Here is a 22,940-nt window from a genome sequence, read left to right as displayed (position 1 = left end):
ATACTGATAACAAGTTCACACTGTGCCATTACTACAGGTAATGAGTCGAGGACAGAGGAGCCTCTTAAAGAAGAAGCTACGGGTCTGTGAGAGACAGAAATCTTGCATTTTTTTAGGTGACCCAATACTTATTTTCTACCATAATTTGCAAAATAAATCTTACCTAATCAGACAAGGTGATTTTCTGGATTTATTTTCTCATTTTGACTCTCATAGTTGTGGTCTACCTAATGATGTTAATTACAGGCCACTCTCAGAAGAACTTGCACATTAGGTGGATGACTAAGTACTATATATACAGTACATACATATCTCAATTATACTGTAAATCATATTGCCAAGGCACTTTTACTGAAGATAAAAATAAAACCTAAATTGCATCTTTTTTTACAATTTCACCCCACTTCGAATTTTATTTCATTTTCTGATACATTGTGTGGTGAAGTGAATGGTGTCATTCAAAACTATCACTCAGTCATCACTCAAAAATCAAATCATTACATGGCTATGTTCATGAAAAAAAAAGTTCTGGCTTTTGGAATAAGGGGAAGAAAAACAAAAAAAAAGCTGTGGTGAGAAATTACTGAAATTACTAAAAATTTGTCCGAAAAGTAAAAAAATCACAATCATAATTTTTCTGCTACTGTTGGACTTTACAACTTATTTTCCTCCTGAAAGCCTCCTTGATGTCTTTGCTCCTGAAGCTGTATATAGCCGGATTCAACATAGGCGTTAATACTGTGTACAACAAGGCCACCAAGGAGTCCACATCCGAAGACGAGGAATAAGAAGGTTTTGGTCGAACATACATGAAGATAATCGGCAAATAGAAAATACTGACCACCGCAAAGTGTGAGGCGCACGTAGAAAATGTCTTTTTGCGTCCATCTTTGGAATTAATCTTGAGAATGGTTAATATGATTTTAATGTATGAAATGAACACTAGAGTAAAGGTTATTAGAAGGATGAAAGCCCCAATGGAAGAACCGATTGCTACATTGAAGGAAGTGTCGGTACAGGCCAACTGCAACAGTGGTGAATGGTCACAGTAGTAATAATGGATGACATTATGACCACAAAAAGGCAAGTCCAAGGCTAAAATTAAAAGTACGACTGGAGCAATGAAACCTCCCAACCATGCCATGGCTGTCATTAGTAGACACAATCGTCTCGTCATAATAGTCAGGTAATGTAGAGGAGAACAAATGGCGACGTATCGATCAAACGCCATTACGGCTAGAAGGAAACATTCAGTTGCTGCTAAAGATAAGAAAACATACATTTGAGTATAGCAGGCCGTATAAGAGATGGTGTCAAGATGCATGGCGAACTTGGCCAACATCTTCGGGATGGTTGTCGATGCGTAGCTCAAATCAAGGAAAGACAAGTTACTGACAAAGAAATACATTGGAGTATGCAGCCGACGGTCGAGTATGACCAAGAGGAAGATGCTTCCATTTCCAGTGATGGTGAACAGGTATATAAAGAGACAAATGCAGAAAAGAAAAATTGGATACTTCTGAAGACTCGGGAAGCCAAAGATGATGAATTCAGTCACCCGATTATTGGTCAGATTTTGATAAAATACTGACTGAAGGTTCTCCTCATCCACCTGGTTCAGAATATTTAAATGGAAAGATGTTGATAATAAATGTTTAATAGATAACAGCGGTGTGTAAGGGGAGGTTGGGCTTCGTACAGTTCAGATCTTCTCACAGTCGTATCGTGTATTGTCCTGACCGCAGAGCTGCGGTTTCTTAGAATGCAGATGTATCATGATGACTAGTGTTGAGCATTCCGATACCGCAAGTATCGGGTATCGGCCGATACTTGCGGGTATCGGAATTCCGATACCGAGATCCGATACTTTTGTGGTATCGGGTATCGGTATCGAAACAACATTAATGTGTAAAAGAAAGAATTAAAATAAAAAATATTGCTATACTCACCTCTCCGACGCAGCCTGGACCTCACCGAAGGAACCGGCAGCGTTGTTTGCTTAAAATGCGCGGTTTTCCTTCATTCCGTGACGTCACGGCTTCTGATTGGTCGCTTGCCGCCCATGTGGCCGCGACGCGACCAATCACAGCAAGCCGTGACGTAATTTTCAGGTCCTTCTAGGCATTCAGTATTTTAAAATTACGTTCCGGCTTTGTGATTGGTCGCGTCGCGGTCACATGGGCGACGCGACCAATCACAAGCCGTGACGTCACGGGAGGCAGGAGACGCGCGCATTTTAAAATGCTCGCGTGTCCAGCCTCCCGTGACGTCACGGCTTGTGATTGGTCGCGTCGCCCATGTGACCGCGACGCGACCAATCACAAGCCAGAACGTAATTTTAAAATCCTGAAGGACCTGAAATTACGTCACGGCTTGCTGTGATTGGTTGCGTCGCGGCCACATGGGCGACGCCACCAATCACAAGCCGTGACGTCACGGGAGGCTGGACACGCACGCATTTTAAAATGCGCGCGTCTCCTGCCTCCCGTGACGTCACGGCTTGTGATTGGTCGCGTTGCCCATGTGACCGCGACGCGACCAATCACAAAGCCGGAACGTAATTTTAAAATACTGAATGCCTAGAAGGACCTGAAATTACGTCACGGCTTGCTGTGATTGGTCGCGTCGCGGCCACATGGGCGGCAAGCGACCAATCAGAAGCCGTGACGTCACGGAAGGAAGGAAAAGCGCGCATTTTAAGCAAACAACGCTGCCGGTTCCCTCGGTGAGGTGAGTATAGCAATATTTTTTATTTTAATTCTTTATTTTACACATTAATATGGTTCCCAGGGCCTGAAGGAGAGTTTCCTCTCCTTCAGACCCTGGGAACCATCAGGAATACCGTCCGATACTTGAGTCCCATTGACTTGTATTGGTATCGGGTATCGGTATCGGATTGGATCCGATACTTTGCCGGTATCGGCCGATACTTTCCGATACCGATACTTTCAAGTATCGGACGGTATCGCTCAACACTAATGATGACACATTTAACTAAACAAGAGTTTTTTGAGTCTGAGATATATTTAAATGTTTGGACAGAATGAGGAACTGCTCAGGTCTTAATTCGGCACCGGACAGATCTGGTATCGTTTATTAACCCCTTCGTGACCCAGCCTATTTTGACCTTAATGACCTGGCCATTTTTTGCAATTCTGACCAGTGTCCCTTTATGAGGTAATAACTCAGGAACGCTTCAACGGATCCTAGCGATTCTGAGAATGTTTTTTCATGACATATTGGGCTTCAGGTGGTAAATTTAGGTCGATAATTTTTGCGTTTATTTGGGGAAAAAAATGGAAATTTGGCTAAAATTTTGAAAATTTCGCAATTTTCAACTTTTTAATTTTTATTCTGTTAAACCAGAGAGTTATGTGACACAAAATAGTTAACAAATAACATTTCGCACATGTCTACTTTACATCAGCACAATTTTGGAAAGAAAATTTTTTTTTGCTAGGAAGTTATAAGGGTTAAAATTTGACCAGCGATTTCTCATTTTTACAACAAAATTTACAAAACCATTTTTTTTAGGGACCACCTCACATATGAAGTCAGTTTGAAGGGTCTATATGGCTGAAAATACCCAAACGTGACACCATTCTAAAAACTGCACCCCTCAAGGTGCTCAAAATCACATTCAAGAAGTTTATTAACCCTTCAGGTGCTTCACAGCAGCAGAAGCAACATGGAAGTAAAAAATGAACATTTAACTTTTTAGTCACAAAAATGATCTTTTAGCAACAATTTTTTTTATTTTCCCAAGGGTAAAAGGAGAAACTGGATGCCGAAAGTAGTTGTCCAATTTGTCCTGAGTATGCCGATACCCCATATGTGGGGGGTAATCACTATCTGGGCACATGACAGGGCTTGGAAGGGAAGGAGAGCCATTTGACTTTTTAAATAAAAAATTGGCTCCAATCTTTAGCGGACACCTTGTCGCATTTGGAGAGCCCCTGTGTGCCTAAACATTGGAGCTCCCCCACAAGTGACCCCATTTTGGAAACTAGACCCACCAAGGAACTATCTAGATGCATAGTGAGCACTTTAAACCCTCAGGTGCTTCACAAATTGATCTGTAAAAATTAAAAAGTATTTTTTTTTCACAAAAAATTTCTTTCAGTCTCAATTTTTTCATTTTCACATGGGCAACAGGACAAAATGGATCCTAGAATTTGTTGGGCAATTTCTCCAGAGTACACCGGATACCTCACATGTGGGGGTAAACCACTGTTTGGGCACACGGTAAGGCTCGGAAGGGAAGAAGCGCCATTTGACTTTTTGAATGAAAAATTAGCTCCAATAGTTAGTGGACACCATGTCGCATTTGGAGAGCCCCTGTGTGCCTAAACATTGGAGCTCCCCCTAAAGTGATCCCATTTTGGAAACTAGACCCCCCAAGGAACTAATCTAGATGTGTGGTGACCACTTTGAACCCCCAAGTACTTCACAGAAGTTTATAACGCATAGCCGTGAAAATAAAAAATAATTTTTCTTTACTCAAAAATGATTTTTTAGCCCGGAATTTTTTATTTTCCCAAGGGTAACAGGAGAAATTTGACCCCAATCGTTGTTGTCCAGTTTCTCCTGAGTATGCTGATACCCCACATGTGGGGGTAAACTACTGTTTGGGCACACGTCTGGGCTCAGAAGGGAAGTAGGGACGTTTTGAAATGCAGACTTTGATGGAATGCTCTGTGGGCGTCACGTTGCGTTTGCAGAGCCCCTGATGTGCCTAAAGAGTAGAAACCCCCCACAAGTGACCCCATTTTGGAAACTAGACCCCCAAAGGTACTTATCTAGCTGTGTGGCGAGCGCTTTGAACCCTCAAGTGCGTCACAGAAGTTTATAACGCAGAGCCGTGAAAATAAAAAATAATTTTTCTTTCTCAAAAATAATTTTTTAGCCCAGAATTTTTTATTTTCCCAAGGGTTACAGGAGAAATTGGACTGCAAAATTTGTTGTCCAGTTTGTCCTGAGTATGCTGGTACCCCATATGTGGGGGTAAACCACTGTTTGGGCACACGTCGGGGCTCGGAAGGGAGAGAGCACCATTTGACTTTTTCAACGCAAGATTGGCTGGAATCAATGGTGGCACCATGTCGCGTTTGGAGACCCCCTGATGTGCCTAAACAGTGGAAACCCATCAATTCTAACTCCAACACTAACGCCAACACACCCCTAACCCTAATCCAAACTCTAACCATGACCCTAATCACAACCTTAACCCCAACACATCCCTAACCCTAATCCCAACCCTAACCATAACCCTAACCACAAGCCTAACCCTAATCTTCACCCTAATTCCAACCCTAACCCCAACACACCCCTAAACCTAATCCCAACCCTAACCACAACACACCCTTAACCCTAATCCCAACCCTAACCATAACCCTAACCACAAGCCTAACACTAACCCAACACACCCCTAACCCTAATCTTAACCCTAATTCCAACCCTAACACTAATTCCAACCCTAACCCTAAGGCTATGTGCCCACGTTGCGGATTTGTGTGTGGATTTTTCAGCACCGGTTTTGAAAAATCCGCAGGTAAAACGCACTGCACTTAACCTGCGGATTTACTGCAGATTTCCAGTGTTTTTTTGTGCGGATTTCACCTGCGGATTCCTATTATGGAGCAGGTCTAAAATGCTGTGGAATCTGCACAAAGAATTGACATGCTGCGGAAAATACCACGCAGCGTTTCTGCATGGTATTTTCCACACCATGGGCACCGCACTTTTGGTTTTCCATAGGTTTACATGGTACTGTAAATGTGATGGAAAACTGCTAGGAATCCGCAGCGACCAATCCGCTGCGGATCCCCAGCCAAATCCGCACCGTGTGCACATAGCCTTATTCTAACCCTAACCCTAATTGTGACCCTAACCCTAATTGTAACCCCAACCCTAATTCTAACCCTAACCCTAATTGCAACCCTAACCCTAATTCTAACCCTAAGTGCAACCCTAGCCCTAATTCTAACCCTAATTGCAACCCCAATCCTAATTGCAACCCCAACCCTAATTGCAACCCTAACCCTCACTGCAACCCTAACCCTAATTCTAACCCTAACCCTAAGTACAACCCTAACCCTTAGTGCAACCCTAACCCTAAGTGCAACCCTAAGTGCAACCCTAACCCTAAGTGCAACCATAATCCTAAGTGCAACCCTAACCCTAAGTGCAACCCTATGTGCAACCCTAACCCTAAGTGCAACCCTAAGTGCAACCCTAACCCTAAGTGCAACCCTATCCCTAAGTGCAACCCTAGCCCTAAGTGCAACCCTAGCCCTAAGTGCAACCCTAACCCTAAGTGCAACCCTAAGTGCAACCCTAACCCTAAGTGCAACCCTAAGTGCAAACCTAACCCTAAGTGCAACCCTAACCCTAAGTGCAACCCTAACCCTAAGTGCAACCCTAACCCTAAGTGCAACCCTAACCCCAAGTGCAACCCTAACCCTAAGTGCAACCTTAAGTGCAACCCTAACCCTAAGTGCAACCATAACCCTAAGTGCAACCTTAACCCTAAGTGCAACCCTAAGTGCAACCCTAACCCTAAGTGCAACCCTAAATGCAACCCCAACCCTAAGTGCAACCCTAAGTGCAACCCTAACCCTAAGTGCAACCCTAACCCTAAGTGCAACCCTAAGTGCAACCCTAACCCTAAGTGCAACCCTAACCCTAAGTGCAACCCTAACCCTTAGTGCAACCCTAGCCCTAACCCTAACCCTAGTGGAAAAATAAAAACAAATATATTTTCTTTATTTTTTATGTTCCCTACCTATGGGGGTGATAAAGGGGGGGGGTTTATTTACTATTTTTTTTATTTTGATCGCTGTGATAGGTTCTATCACAGCGATCAAAATGTACCTGGAAAGAATCTGCCGTCCGCCATTTTGGAAGATGGCGGCGCCCATGGAGAAGACGGACAGGCACCGGGAGGGACATCGGAGCTCGGTAAGTATGGGGGGGGGGGTGGGATCAGAGCACGGGGGTGGATCGGAGCACGGGGGAGCAGACAGGAGGACGGGGGAGCGGATAGGAGGACGGAGGGGAGCAGGGGACATGACAGGAAGGAGAGGAGGAGATCGGTGGCGGTGGGTAGGGGCAGATCGGGGTATCCAGCCATGTCAGATGCTATTGCAGCATCGGCCATGGCTGGATTGTAATATTTCACCAATTTTCATAGGTGAAATATTACAGATTGCTCTGATTGGCTGTTTCACTTTCAACAGCCAATCAGAGCGATCATAGCCACGGGGGGGGAGAAAGGGGGTGTGTGAAGCCACCCCCCCCTGGGCTGAAGCACCAATCCCCCTGTCCCTGCAGATCGGGTGAAATTGGAGTTAACCCTTTTACCCGATCTGCAGGGACGCGATCCCTCCATGACGCCACATAGGCGTCACAGGTCAGATTGGCACCGACTTTCATGACGCCTACGTGGCAGCAAAGGTCGGGAAGGGGTTAATTCTGATCGGTGAGAGACAGTAAACTAACCAACTGTCATTAGAGTAGGAAGATTCTGCTTTGTCCAAATAATTCAGGCAACTGGATTTGATTAATTTCTCAACTGTAACTCTCAATACAAGTTATTCTACTAGTGGAGAAATTGTGTATGTAATGTACAAAACTGAGCTAATCATGATTTATGCAGGTGGAGTCCTTGCATACATAAACAGTTGTGGCCAAAAGTATTGACACACCTGCAATTCTGTCGGATAATACTCAGTTTCTTCCTGAAAATGATTGCAAACACAAATTCTTTGTTATTATTATCTTCATTTAATTTGTCTTAAATGAAAAAGCACAAAAAGAATTGTCCTAAAGCCAAATTGGATATAATTCCACACCAAACATAAAAAAAGGGGGTGGACAAAAGTATTGGCACTGTTGGAAAAATCCTGTGATGCTTCTCTAATTAGTGTAATTAACAGCACCTGTAACTTACCTGTGGCACCTAACAGGTGTTGGCAATAACTAAATCACACTTGCAGCCAGTTGACGTGGATTAAAGTTGACTCAACCTCTGTCCTGTGTCCTTGTGTGTGCCACATTGAGCATGGAGAAAAGAAAGAAGACCAAAGAACTGTCTGAGGACTTGAGAAACCAACTTGTGAGGAAGCATGAGCAATCTCAAGGCTACCAGTCCATCTCCAAAGACCTGAATGTTCCTGTGTCTACCGTGCGCAGTGTCATCAAGAAGTGTAAAGCCCATGGCACTGTGGCTAACCTCCCTAGATGTGGACAGAAAAGAAAAATTGACAAGAGATTTCAACACAAGATTGTGCGCATGTTGGATAAAGAACCTCGACTAACATCCAAACAAGTTCAAGCTGCCCTGCAGTCCGAGGGTACAACAGTGTCAACCCGTACTATCCGTCGGCATCTGAATGAAAAGGGACTGCATGGTAGGAGACCCAGGAAGACCCCACTTCTTACCCCGAGACATAAAAAAGCCAGGCTGGAGTTTGCCAAAACTTACCTGAAAAAGCCTAAAACGTTTTGGAAGAATATTCTCTGGTCAGATGAGACACAAGTAGAGCGTTTTGGGCAAAGGCATCAACATAGAGTTTACAGGAGAAAAAAAGAGGCATTCAAAAAAAAGAACACAGTCCCTACAGTCAAACATGGTGGAGGTTCCCTGATGTTTTGGGGTTGCTTTGCTGCCTCTGGCACTGGACTGCTTGACCGTGTGCATGGCATTATGAAGTCTGAAGACTACCAACAAATTTTGCAGCATAATGTAGGGCCCAGTGTGTTATGAACTGGTGGCCTAGGAGCAGCATGAGACGTACTCTGGAGAAGGTGGTACCTGTACTGACCGCAGACCCTGAGCTTAACACCGCAACTAGAAGTAGCCGTGGGATGTTCCTGTCACTCCCTAGACACCTCGTCACAGCCGGAGGACTAATTACCCCTAGAGATAGAAACGGAAAACTATCTTGCCTCAGAGAAAATCCCCAAAGGATAGACAGCCCCCCACAAATATTGACTGTGAGAGGAGAGGGAATTAACATACACAGACTGAAATCAGGATTTAGCAAAGGAGGCCATTCTAGCTAGATAGAAAGGATAGGACAGAGTACTATGCGGTCAGTATTAAAAGACTAGAAAATATCCACCACAGAAGATACAAAATCTCCAAATCTAACTAAAGATATGGAGGGTATTTCTGCATCTCCAGAGATTCCAACTTAGCTGAATAAATCCTTACACAGAAAAAGCTGGACAAGAAAAAACAGAAATGCACTGAACTATAAAGCCCACAGCATGTGGACTGCAAAAACAAATACAGAACTTATCTTTGTAGATTGGAACAGCATAGCAGAAGAAACCAGGCTGAGATGTGAATCCTCCAAAAACAATGGACAACTGGCACTGACTAAAGGGTTCAGCAAAACTAAATAGCCCAGTGGAATGAATTAAGTGGACCCACCTGATAAAATGCTGTGATTGAAGACAGCAGCGCTACCACTTACAACCACAGGAGGGAGCCCAAGAGCAGAATTCACAACAGTACCCCCCCCTTGAGGAGCGGGCACCGAACCCTCACCAGAGCCCCCAGGCCGATAAGGATGAGCCAAATGAAAGGCACGAACCAAATCGTCAGCGTGAACATTGGAGGCAACAACCCAAGAATTATCCTCCTGGCCATAACCCTTCCATTTGACAAGATACTGAAGCTTCCGCCTCGAAAAACGAGAATCCAAAATCTTCTCAACCACATACTCCAACTCCCCATCAATCAACACCGGGGCAGGAGGATCAACAGAGGGAACAACGGGCACCGCATATTTCCGCAACAAAGATCTATGAAAAACATTATGGATGGAAAAAGAGCCTGGAAGGGCCAAACGAAAAGACACTGGATTAATAATCTCAGAAATCTTATAAGGACCAATAAACCGAGGCTTGAACTTAGGGAAAGAAACCTTCATAGGAACATGACGGGAAGACAACCAGACCAAATCCCCAACCCGAAGCCGGGAACCAACACACCGACGATGGTTAGCAAAACGCTGAGCCTCCTCCTGAGACAACACCAAATTGTCCACCACATGAGACCAAATTTGCTGCAACCTGTCAACCACAGAATCCACCCCAGGACAATCAGAAGGCTCAAGCTGCCCTGAAGAAAAACAAGGATGAAAACCAGAATTACAAAAGAAAGGCGAAACCAAGGTAGCAGAACTAGCCCGATTATTAAGGGCAAACTCGGCCAATGGCAAGAAAGCCACCCAATCAACCTGATCAGCAGACACAAAGCATCTCAAATAAGTTTCCAAAGTTTGATTAGTTCGCTCGGTTTGGCCATTTGTCTGAGGATGAAATGCGGAAGAAAAAGACAAATCAATGCCCAGCCTAGCACAAAAGGCTCGCCAAAACCTAGAGACAAACTGGGAACCTCTGTCGGACACAATATTCTCCGGAATACCATGCAAACGAACCACATGCTGAAAAAACAACGGAACCAAATCAGAAGAGGAAGGCAATTTAGGCAAAGGTACCAAATGAACCATCTTAGAAAACCGGTCACAAACCACCCAGATAACCGACATCCTCTGGGAAACCGGAAGATCTGAAATAAAATCCATAGAAATATGCGTCCAAGACCTCTCAGGGACTGGTAAAGGCAAAAGCAACCCACTAGTGCGGGAACAGCAAGGCTTAGCCCGCGCACAAGTCTCTCAGGACTGCACAAAAGAACGCACATCCCGTGACAAAGAAGGCCACCAAAAGGACCTACCAACCAATTCTCTGGTACCAAAAATCCCAGGATGACCAGCCAACACAGAACAATGAACCTCAGAAATCACTTTACTAGTCCATCTATCAGGAACAAACAGTTTCCCCACTGGACAGCGGTCCGGTTTATCAGCCTGAAATTCCTGAAGAACCCATGGTAAATCAGGGGAGATGGCAGAAAGAATCACCCCTTCCTTCAGAATAGTGACCGGCTCAAGGACCGCAGGAGAATCAGGCAAAAAGCTCCTAGAGAGGGCATCCGCCTTAACATTCTTAGAACCCGGAAGATGCGAGACCACAAAATCAAAACGGGAGAAAAACAGGGACCATCGAGACTGTCTAGGATTGAGCCGCTTGCCAGACTCGAGGTAAATCAGATTCTGATGATCGGTCAAGACCACAATACGGTGCTTGGCCCCCTCAATCCAATGTCCCCACTCCTCAAATGCCCACTTCATATCCAACAACTCACGATTGCCGACATCATAATTGCGTTCTGCAGGCAAAAACTTTCGAGAAAAGAAGGCACACGGTTTCATCAAGGAACCATCAGAATTCCTCTGAGACAAAACGGCCCCTGCCCCAATCTCAGAAGCGTCAACCTCAACCTGAAATGGAAGAGAAACATCCGGCTGACGTAACACAGGGGCAGAAGTAAATCGGCATTTAAGCTCCTGAAAGGCAGAAACCGCCGCAGAGGACCAATTCGTCACATCAGCGCCTTTCTTCGTCAAATCGGTCAGGGGTTTAACCACACTGGAGAAGTTGGCAATGAAACGGTGATAAAAATTAGCAAAGCCCAAAAATTTCTGAAGGCTCTTCACGGATGTGGGCTGAATCCAATCATGAATGGCCTGAACCTTAACTGGATCCATTTCTATAGATGATGGAGAAAAAATGAAGCCCAAAAAAGAAACCTTCTGCACTCCAAAGAGGCACTTAGACCCCTTCACAAATAAAGCATTATCACGAAAGATCTGAAATACAATCCTGACCTGTTTCACATGAGACTCCCAATCATCGGAAAAAATCTAAATATCATCCAAATATACAATTATGAATTTATCAAGATAACTCCGAAAGATATCATGCATGAAGGACTGAAACACAGATGGAGCATTAGAGAGCCCGAAAGGCATCACAAGGTATTCAAAATGGCATTCGGGCGTATTAAACGCAGTTTTCCATTCGTCACCCTGCTTAATACGAACAAGATTATATGCCCCTCGAAGGTCAATCTTAGTAAACCAACTTGCCCCCTTAATCCTAGCAAACAAATCAGAAAGCAAAGGCAAAGGGTATTGGAATTTGACCGTGATCTTATTCAAGAGGCGATAATACAGGGTCTCAAGGAGCCATCCTTCTTGGCAACAAAAAAAAAACCTGCTCCCAAAGGTGAAGAAGATGGCCGAATATGCCCCTTCTCCAAAGACTCCTTAACATAACTCCGCATGGCGGCATGTTCAGGCACAGACAGGTTGAAAAGTCGGCCTTTAGGGAACTTACAGGCTGGAACCAAGTCAATAGCACAATCACAGTCCCTATGCGGTGGAAGGGAACTGGATTTGGGCTCATCAAATACATCCTGGAAATCTGACAAAAACTCAGGAATTTCAGAAGAAGGGGAAGAGGAATTTGACATCAAAGGAATGTCACCATGAACCCCCTGACATCCCCAACTAGTCACAGACATAGATTTCCAATCTAACACCGGATTATGTACCTCTAACCATGGGAAACCCAGCACAATAGCATCATGCAAATTCTGCAACACCAGAAAGCGACAATCTTCCTGATGGGCTGGCGCCATGCACATGGTCAGCTGTGTCCAAAACTGAGGTTTATTTTTAGCCAACGGTGTGGCATCAATACCCCTCAACAGAATAGGGTTCTGCAAAGGCTGTAAGGGGAAACCACAACCTTTGGCAAATTCTATGTCCATTAAGTTCAAAGCGGCGCCTGAATCAACAAATGCCATGACAGAAAATGACGATAATGAGCAGATCAGGGTCACAGATAACAGAAATTTAGGTTGTACAGTACTGATGGTAACGGAACTAGCGATTCTCTTTGTACGCTTAGGGCAATCAGAAATAACATGAGCAGAATCGCCGCAGTAAAAGCACAACCTATTCTGACGTCTGAATCCTTGTCGTTCAGCTCTAGACAAAATCCTATCACACTGCATAGGCTCAGTACTCCACTCGGAGGACAACGCCATAGTGTGCACAACTCTGCGCTCGCGCAAGCGCTGATCAATCTGAATGTCCAGAGACATAGAATCACTCAGACCAGCAGGCGTGGGGAACCCCACCATAACATCTTTAACGGACTCAGAAAGACCCTTTCTGAAAATTGCCGCCAAGGCATCCTCATTCCATTTAGTCAGCACAGACAATTTTCTAAATTTCTGGCAATAAGATTCTGCCGCTTCTTGACCCTGACACAGGGCCAACAAGGTCTTCTCAGCATGATCCACTGAATTAGGTTCATCATACAATAACCCTAGCACCTGAAAAAAGGTGTCTACTGTTGTGAATTCCGTTCTCGGGCTCCTTCCTGTGGTCATGAGTGGTACTGTGTGAGTTTGTTCTTGGGCTCCCTCTGGTGGCCTTTAGCGATATGGCTGGTCTTGGCTGGGCTCAGCTGCTTCATTTCCTGCTATGCTGGGCCTATTTAATTCACCTGGACCTTCACTTGTCGCCTGCTGTCGGTGTATTCAGTCCTGATTCTCAGCTCTCCTGAATATTCCTTGTGACCAGTCTCCTGCTGGAGAAGCTAAGTTTGCTTGTTCATTTTGCTCATTATTTCCTTGAAAATGTTTCTCAGTATATGATGAGTTCAGTCCAGCTTGCTTTATGTGATTTTTCGCTTGCTGGTTAGTTCTGGGGTGCAGAGTGCGCCCCCCACATCGTGAGTCGGTGTGGGGGTTCTTGCATTCTCTGCGTGGTTTATTTTTGATAGGAGTCTGTGCGGTCAGTACAAAAACTATCTATCTTCTATCTATCTAGTGCTAGCGGGCCTCATTTGCTAAACCTGTTTCATTTCTACGTTTGTATTTTCCCCTCAAATCCCCGTTATTATTTGTGGGGGGCTCTCTAAAACTTTGGGGTTATTTCTCTGAGGCTAGTGAGGTCTTTGCTTTCTCTCTAGGGGTAGTCAGTTTCTCAGGCTGTGAAGAGGCGTCTAGGTTTTTAGGAACGCTCCACGGCTGCCTTTAGTGTGTGTGGATAGGATCAGGATTGCGGTCAATATAGTTTCCACATCCCCAGAACTTGTCCTTATATTCTGGTCATATGTGTCTGGTCAGTTTTGAGATCCTACCACCGGATCATAACAGTCTACATTAAGCAAAGCCGGATTCACAGATTCCAGGGAAAATGCCCAATCCTGAGAATCACCGTGCAGCAGAGAAATGACAATTTTAGCCTGCTGTATGGGATCACCAGAGGAACATGGTTTCAGAGCAAAAAACAGTTTACAGTTATTTTTAAAGCTCAAAAATTTGGACCTGTCCCCAAAAAACAAATCAGGAGTTGGAATTCTAGGCTCTAAAACCGGAGTCTGAACAATATAATCGGAAATACCCTGTACTCTTGCAGCAAGTTGATCCACACGAGAAGCCAATCCCTGAACATCCATGCCAGCGCCAAACTCCTGCACCACCCAGAGGCAAAGAGGGAAGAAAAGACAAAACAGGCTACAGAAAAAAAAGGCTCAGCACTTTTCTTCCCTTCTTTTGAGATGCATTTAACTCTTTGTGGGTCAGTTGTACTGTTATGAACTGGTGGCCTAGGAGCAGCATGAGACGTACTCTGGAGAAGGTGGTACCTGTACTGACCGCAGACCCTGAGCTTAACACCGCAACTAGAAGTAGCCGTGGGATGTTCCTGTCACTCCCTAGACACCTCGTCACAGCCGGAGGACTAATTACCCCTAGAGATAGAAACAGAAAACTATCTTGCCTCAGAGAAAATCCCCAAAGGATAGACAGCCCCCCACAAATATTGACTGTGAGAGGAGAGGGAATTAACATACACGGACTGAAATCAGGATTTAGCAAAGGAGGCCATTCTAGCTAGATAGAAAGGATAGGACAGAGTACTATGCGGTCAGTATTAAAAGACTAGAAAATATCCACCACAGAAGATACAAAATCTCCAAATCTAACTAAAGATATGGAGGGTATTTCTGCATCTCTAGAGATTCCAACTTAGCTGAATAAATCCTTACACAGAAAAAGCTGGACAAGAAAAAACATAGAAATGCACTGAACTATAAAGCCCACAGCATGTGGACTGCAAAAACAAATCCAGAACTTATCTTTGTAGATTGGAACAGCATAGCAGAAGAAACCAGGCTGAGATGTGAATCCTCCAAAACAATGGACAACTGGCACTGACTACAGGGTTCAGCAAAACTAAATAGCCCAGTGGAATGAATTAAGTGGACCCACCTGATAAAATGCTGTGATTGAAGACAGCAGCGCTACCACTTACAACCACCGGAGGGAGCCCAAGAGCAGAATTCACAACACCAGTGTGAGAAAGCTGGGTCTCCCTCAGAGGTCATGGGTCTTCCAGCAGGACAATGACCCAAAACACACTTCAAAAAGCACTAGAAAATGGTTTGAGAGAAAGCACTGGAGACTTCTAAGGTGGACAGCAATGAGTCCAGACCTGAATCCCATAGAACACCTGTGGAGAGATCTAAAAATGGCAGATTGGAGAAGGCCCCCTTCAAATATCAGGGACCTGGAGCAGTTTGCCAAAGAAGAATGGTCTAAAATTCCAGCAGAGCATCGTAAGAAACTCATTGATGGTTACCGGAAGCGGTTGGTCGCAGTTATTTTGGCTAAAGGTTGGCAACCAAGGATTAGGCTGAGGGTGCCAATACTTTTGTCTGGCCCATTTTTGGAGTTTTGTGTGAAATGATCAATGTTTTGCTTTTTGCGTCATTCTCTTTTGTGTTTTATCATTTAAGACAAATTAAATGAAGATAATAATATCAAAGAATTTGTGATTGCAATCATTTTCAGGAAGAAACGAAGTATTATCTAACAGAATTGCAGGGGTGTCAATACTTTTGGCCACAACTGTATTACATAACTTTATCCAATACTGATCCTGAGTTATATCCTGTATTATACTCCAGAGCTGCACTCACTATTCTGCTGGTGCAGTCACTGTGTACATACATTACATTACTGATCCTGAGTTACCTCCTGCATTATACTCCAGAGCTGCACTCACTATTCTGCTGGTGCAGTCACTGTGTACATACATTACATTACTGATCCTGAGTTACATCCTGTATAATACCCCAGAGCTGCACTCACTATTCTGCTGGTGCAGTCACTGTGTACATAAATTACATTACTGATCCTGAGTTACATCCTGTATTATAGTCCACAGCTGCACTCACTATTCTGCTGGTGCAGTCACTGTGTACATACATTACATTACTGATCCTGAGTTACATCCTTTATTATACCCCAGAGCTGCACTCACTATTCTGCTGCTGCAGTCACTGTGTACATACAATACATTACTGATCCGGAGTTACATCCTGTATTATACTCCAGAGCTACACTCACTGTTCTGCTGGTGCAGTTACTGTATACATATATTACATTACTGATCCTGAGTTACATCCTGTATTATAGTCCACAGCTGCACTCACTATTCTGCTGGTGCAGTCACTGTGTACATACATTACATTACTGATCCTGAGTTACCTCCTGTATTATACTCCAGAGCTGCACTCACTATTCTGCTGGTGCAGTCACTGTGTACATACATTACATTACTGATCCTGAGTTACATCCTGTATTATACCCCAGAGCTGCACTCACTATTCTGCTGGTGCAGTCACTGTGTACATACAATACATTACTGATCCGGAGTTACATCCTGTATTATACTCCAGAGCTGCACTCACTGTTCTGCTGGTGCAGTTACTGTATACATACATTACATTACTGATCCTGAGTTACATCCTGTATTATAGTCCACAGCTGCACTCACTATTCTGCTGGTGCAGTCACTGTGTACATACATTACATTACTGATCCTGAGTTACATCCTGTATTATACCCCAGAGCTGCACTCACTATTTTGCTGGTGCAGTCACTGGGTACATACATTACATTACTGATCCTGAGTTACATCCTGTATTATACCCCAGAGCTGCACTCACTATTCTGCTGGTGCAGTCACTGTGTACATACATTACATTACTGATCCTGAGTTACATCCTGTATTATACTACAGAGCTGCACTCACTATTCTGCTGGTGCAGTCACTGTGTACATACATTACTGATCCTGAGTTACATCCTGTATTATACCCCAGAGCTGCACTCACTATTCTGCTGGTGCAGTCACTGTGTACATACATTACATTACTGATCCTGAGTTGCATCCTGTATTATACTCCAGAGCTGCACTCACTATTCTGCTGGTGCAGTCACTGTGTACATACATTACATTACTGATCCTGAGTTACATCCTGTATTATACCCCAGAGCTGCACTCACTATTCTGCTGGTGCAGTCACTGTGTACATACATTACATTACTGATCCTGAGTTACATCCTGTATTATACTCCAGAGCTGCACTCACTATTCTGCTGGTGCAGTCAATGTGTACATACATTACATTACTGATCCTGAGTTACATCCTGTATTATACTCCAGAGCTGCACTCACTGTTCTGCTGGTGCAGTCACTGTGCACATACATTACATTTGTGATCCTGCAGCATGTCACTTTTTTCAGCATTTTTTCTCCCATGGAAAGCAATGATCAATTGGAAAAACTCACCAAAAAATTCAGGTATCATGTTTTGCTGCTTTTTTTGTAGAAAAAAAGCAGGTACAGGAGGATGTGAAACCCATGTATTTTGTGATTTTCCCAAGTTTAAACCATAATGTCTTCGTCTCCTGAGAATTGCAATTAGGATTAGTACAGTTTAAATAAATTACTGAAATGTGTAAAGTAACCATTGACTGACCAAGGTGCGAAATTGAACAATACCTGACCAACTCAAGGGCTGACCAAAGTGTGAAAGTAAACTGTGTCCTACAAACTCAATGTTCTGTCAATGTCTTAGGTAAACTATCCCTGACCAATTCACCTCGCCCCGCAATACATTTGTAATTCTGCATTTTTTCATGAACTCATGTGAAGTTTATTATTCAGAATAGTCACTATTTTTTAAGACACAAAAATCTTTTTCTACTAAATAATTTGATCAAATTGCCCTTTTTTTCCTAAATTGTTTTATGGTTTCACATATATCTTGAGCCAACATCTTGCATTGTTCTTGCTTTTGCTGTGGAAGGAAAGCTGAACTTTGGAATCCTCAAAAATGCTGTAAAAAATGTAGCAAAACCTGCTTAATGTAAGCAGCTTCTTTACTGCCAAGAAAGCAGGTTTTGCCTGCAGAAAAAAAACGCAGGGAAAATGCAACATGAGAGCATAGCCGCAGTCTTACATCTAGCTCCCTACTCTTTCTCATCGTTCACATTTTGTTCTTAGATTTCAATGCGTATTTATTGATGAAGTGTTTAATAGAAATGATATCACATCATTAGTAAATTAAGATTTTTATTACTGAATTTAAATAATTTGCTTGTCAAGTTTTTTAGATTGTAATAATAAACAATAAGAGCAAAATCACAGTAAGAAATATTCTGGACTAATGTGTTTCACCAATTAATACAAAATCTAAGCGGCAATTGAAATCCACAAAAATGTCTCTACCTCTGAATTAAATGGTTTGGCTCCTTGTTTTCCATGAATGGTGGTAAATTAGATGGACGGGTCCACACGGGGGTATTTGGATGACTACGTCTTGAATCAGGTGTCTGATCTGTGACACTTACCTTGTATACATTGATTCCCATAGTAGGGAAAGGTATTAAGCAATTAGGAGGATTCCGAGTGATTATAAGATTCTTTCTATACCGAGTCTGGAGAATTTTGATTGCCGCTGCTTGGATTTTTTCTTTTACCCTCTGGACAGAAGTCTTCCCGGTTTCTTACACTTCTATTTATACGTCCCTCTTAATAAGCTGGAGGGGTATTAATTGTGGTTACAAACCTCTCTGGAATTATTACTCCATATGTTGACATTTTGTAGCATCTGAGTCTCCTATAATGGCTTTCACAGTGTTTCTGTTGTTGTTTGTGGTAATAAAAAGTATGAGACCCCCTCAGGGATTAATCAAATAAAATGTAATGCTCTTCAAATGAACTAATAGGAAACAAATTACATAATCAGATAATGATTTTTTTTGTAACCATACACAATACCTGTTTATTTTTAAAAAAAATTACTTTAAATTTGTCTGAAAAGTGGAGAAATATGAAAAAAAAATTATACTAGTCAAGTGGCTGAGAATCTTACAACCTCCACCAGGAAAAGTTACATTAGTCAGGTGAGGCAATAGGCCTATTCTATGGTAATGAGTTTTTAGGCCACTTAAAACTGTGGGTATTAGGAATTAATAGAATTCTCCTGGGTAATGCATTCCAGAGAATTGGTGCAGCTCTTGAGAAGTCTTGGAGATGGGAGTGGGAGGATCAATAGTGGAATGGAGGGCACGGGATGGATGATAGGCAGAGATGGGTAGGAGATGTAGGGGATGCAGAACTGTGGATAGCTTTGTGGGTGAGAATTATAATTGTATATTTCTCTCTGTAGTGGATGGGCGACCAGTGCAATTGTAACACCACAGGTAACCGGTTGTTACAGTGGCATTGCTTTCCTCACGGGGAGAGTGACGCCATGCATGGAAGCGAGGAAGGATCCCTTTAACAGGTATTCAGCACATACAACACCGTTCTGATTCCAGGCCAGAAGGGGGAGCTCTACACCCGACTTCAGGGGAGCTGCTCTCTCTGGTCGGGAGGAGGAGTCAGTTGCTAGGCAGTTGCTAGACAGTTGGAGAGGGACAGTTGGTGAGAGGAGAGCGAGGAGTGAGGAAGGAAAGCTGGCGCCGTGCAGATGAGTGATTCTACAGCTCCTGGGAAGGAAAAAGAGAGCAGAGCAACTTGTAAAGAGACTGAAAGGAGGAAGGCGCAAAGGCGAAGTGAAGAGCTGGAGAGAGAAGTTGTGACTGAACTTCCTCCACACTGAGGGCATATACCGGTAGCCGGAAGACCAAAGTTGTGGGGGTAACTTCATGCCCCATGGCAGAAACCGGCAGACAGCTAGATTTCAAGTTACCTGTCCATCATTAACACCCGAGGACAGAGCAGATAGAGCCCGGGTCGTGATAGAGATCCTGTGAAAAGGCTTGAGTTACCTGTCGTACGGGTTAGTGTTCTACTTAAAGGGGGACTGAGAGAACTGTGAGGACCTTGTGTGAGGCATAAGGCAGCAAGGCACTACACCACAGTGCTAGAGGGAAGGCTTCCAACCCCACATGGTAAGGGGGACTCCAGATTCGCTTCCAAGCCGGCCGGACCATACCAGCACCTGTGATCCGGCACCCTGGACTGTGGCTGCCTGAACCCTTCAGTAACGAGGTAAAGAAACAGCAACCCAGTGGCCTCCGTTTCTTTTTACACTACTTACCACCTGTCCCTACTACACCGGGAGCCCTAGGGACCCAGCTACACTGGTGGGAAGCCATACCATCCCTGCTGCCATAACATCACCCCTGCGAACACCTTTAAGCAGCGACGGTCATCCCTGACCGAATACCACAAGTGGCGTCACAAACTTTTATTATTCAACTAACCCCTTTAAAGACCTTTCCTTTTACATGGGCGCCCAGGGCCACGGACCAGGTCGCCGCCACCATGACACATCCCTTTAATTACTGGACCCGGTACCGAGTACCCCACGGCCCTGGCGGGCGTTCCATTTTGGCATCACGAACAGGGTGGACCGATCTAGCAAATAGGTCTTGTGCGTCTAAGAGACTGTGCTTTATTGAGAAACTAGAGAGACTTAATTAAATTGTGTACCAGAGACTTTAACGGGGTTCTAAATCATCGCCATAACTGCGTCACACAGTGTGCGAGAAAGAATTTTAAAAAATTGCCACCAAAAACTGCCGCCATTACAGCGCCACAGGACACGCGGGAAGCAGAGGGGGCGTGCCATCATGGGCGGCACCCAGAAGAAAGAGCACAAAGTGAAGCTCTGGCGTGTTCTGTGTGAGCTGGTGGAAAGCAGGAAGCACCGACTTGGAGACTGGAAGGAGTTCTTCCAGCCGGCCGGAGGAGCAGCCACTGACCAAGGTAATAGAGCACAGGGCTTGGCTGTAGTTAACAGGGGGGAGAAGGAACATGTCCAGCCCGGGTGGAGATGCAGCGCCGTTGGCAGCCGCAGTCCCCATGATGCCGCCAGACCCAGCGGTGGCCGCAGCTCCAATAATGCTGCCAGACCCAGCGGTGGCCACAGCCGCAACCCCAGCTCCAGCTCCTATAATGCCGTTATTGATGCCATACATACCAGGAGCGGCCTGGTTACCACAGTATTCAGGGGAGTCACACACCCAGGCTCGAGTTACCTGTCCTACGGGTTAGTGTCCTACTTAAAAGGGGACAGAGAGAAAATGTGAGGACCTTGTGTGAGGCCTAAGGCAGCAAGGGACTACACCACAGCGCTAGAGGTAAGGCTTCCAACCCCACATGGTAAGGGGGACTCCAGATTCGCTTCCAAGCTGGCCGGACCATACCAGCACCTGTTATCCGGCACCCTGGACTGTGGCTGCCTGAACCCTTCAGTAAAGAGGTAAAGAGACTGCAACCCTGTGTCCTCCGTTTCTTTCTACATCACTTACCACCTGTCCCTACTACACCGGGAGCCCTGGGGACCCAGCTTCTCCCGTGGGAAGCCATACCATCCCAGCTGCCATAACATCACCCAAGAGGACCCCTTTAAGCAGCGTTGGTCATCTCTGACCGATTACCACAGGTGGTGTCACAAACTTTTTTTATTCAACTAACCCCTTTAAAGACTTTTCCTTTTACATGGGCGCCCAGGGCCACGGACCGGGTCACCACCGTTGTGACACTTTCCTTTAAGTACCGGACCCGGTACCGAGTACCCCACGGCCCTGCGGGTGTTCCTCAATGACTGGCACAAGGTAGAGGAATCTGTGTAGCAGTTGGTGAAGAATATGACCCTTACTGCTGAAATCAGGATGGATTGGAGAGGCGAGAGTTTAATAAGAGAGTGTCACACACAGTGTGGGAAGACTAAGTGTAACACGAAGGGATGAGGGGAAGAAATCCCAAACGCTAGGGAAAGGGGGAATGGAGACCCCTAGGTAGATCTAATAGCACCTTGCCTACCCTACAGTCCCTACATTGGTTCCACACCAATCACCGAACAGGAAAGGGAAGGGGGGTGAGCACTTGTCAGTCTTCACTGTACAGTAAAGGAAGACAAGCAAGGAGGGAGAAACTTAACTTGATCAAACTCCAGAGAGGTAGCATCAAAACGTCCTACAAGAGCACCGGAGAGGAAATAAGCTAACCGCTATAGCTCCAAGCCTTCACAAGGGAAAATGTGAAATACACCTGAAGCAGGCTGAGAGTCTATAAACATCCAGGTCTAGGTGTGTCAATTAGAGCCGGGGGAGGTTGCCACTGGGTCCAAAAGTCAGAAGGATAAAGAAGGTGTCTGCACTGCGAAACGCAGCAGAGACCTTCTGCAGCCAGATGCAGAGGGACTGATTGTTGCATCTGACAGAGAGAGACCGATTAGTAGAGATTTGCAGTATTGCAGACAAGAATGGGTAAGAGGAAAAGTAACAGTTTATAGAGTTAATAAATGGAAAAATATTAACGTTTCAGAGTCCTCAGTGGGTGATAATTTTTAATGGCTAACTGAAACAATGGTAATAAATGGCAGCTTTTCAGACCACATATTACCACCACATAGTGACCTAGTAATACCACATACAAGAGATAAATACCAGCACACTATGATATGACCATGTATTACCACCACATAATGACTGAGTAATACCATGCATACTGATCATTGGTGACGTTATTCACAGGAGCTCTGTACATAGTGTCAGTGTCAGGCAATACACAGTAATACATAGTATATAGTATCAGTGTACAGGTAATACAATGATCACTGATGACATTTTACACAGGAGCTCTGTGTATAGTGTAGAGTGTACAGGTAATAAAGGATCACCGGTGATCTTATGTACAG

The 22,940-nt window shown here is 44.5% G+C and overlaps 1 protein-coding gene across 1 annotated transcript; it reads right to left on the bottom strand.

The window, feature by feature from the left end:
* Positions 1 to 640: 640 nt before the first annotated feature.
* LOC143817835 (olfactory receptor 6N1-like) lies at positions 641 to 21,102 on the bottom strand. The gene is made up of 2 exons (XM_077299299.1): positions 21,001 to 21,102; positions 641 to 1,612 (listed from the first exon to the last, which is right to left on the bottom strand). Exons 1-2 carry the CDS (start codon positions 21,100 to 21,102, stop codon positions 641 to 643), a joined length of 1,074 nt encoding a protein of 357 aa, XP_077155414.1.
* Positions 21,103 to 22,940: the final 1,838 nt, after the last annotated feature.

Source organism: Ranitomeya variabilis, chromosome 3 (genome assembly GCF_051348905.1).
Source record: "Ranitomeya variabilis isolate aRanVar5 chromosome 3, aRanVar5.hap1, whole genome shotgun sequence".
Taxonomy (NCBI): domain Eukaryota; kingdom Metazoa; phylum Chordata; class Amphibia; order Anura; family Dendrobatidae; genus Ranitomeya; species Ranitomeya variabilis.
Note: the sequence above shows the minus strand (reverse complement) of the source record. Positions and strands in the feature narration are given on the sequence as shown.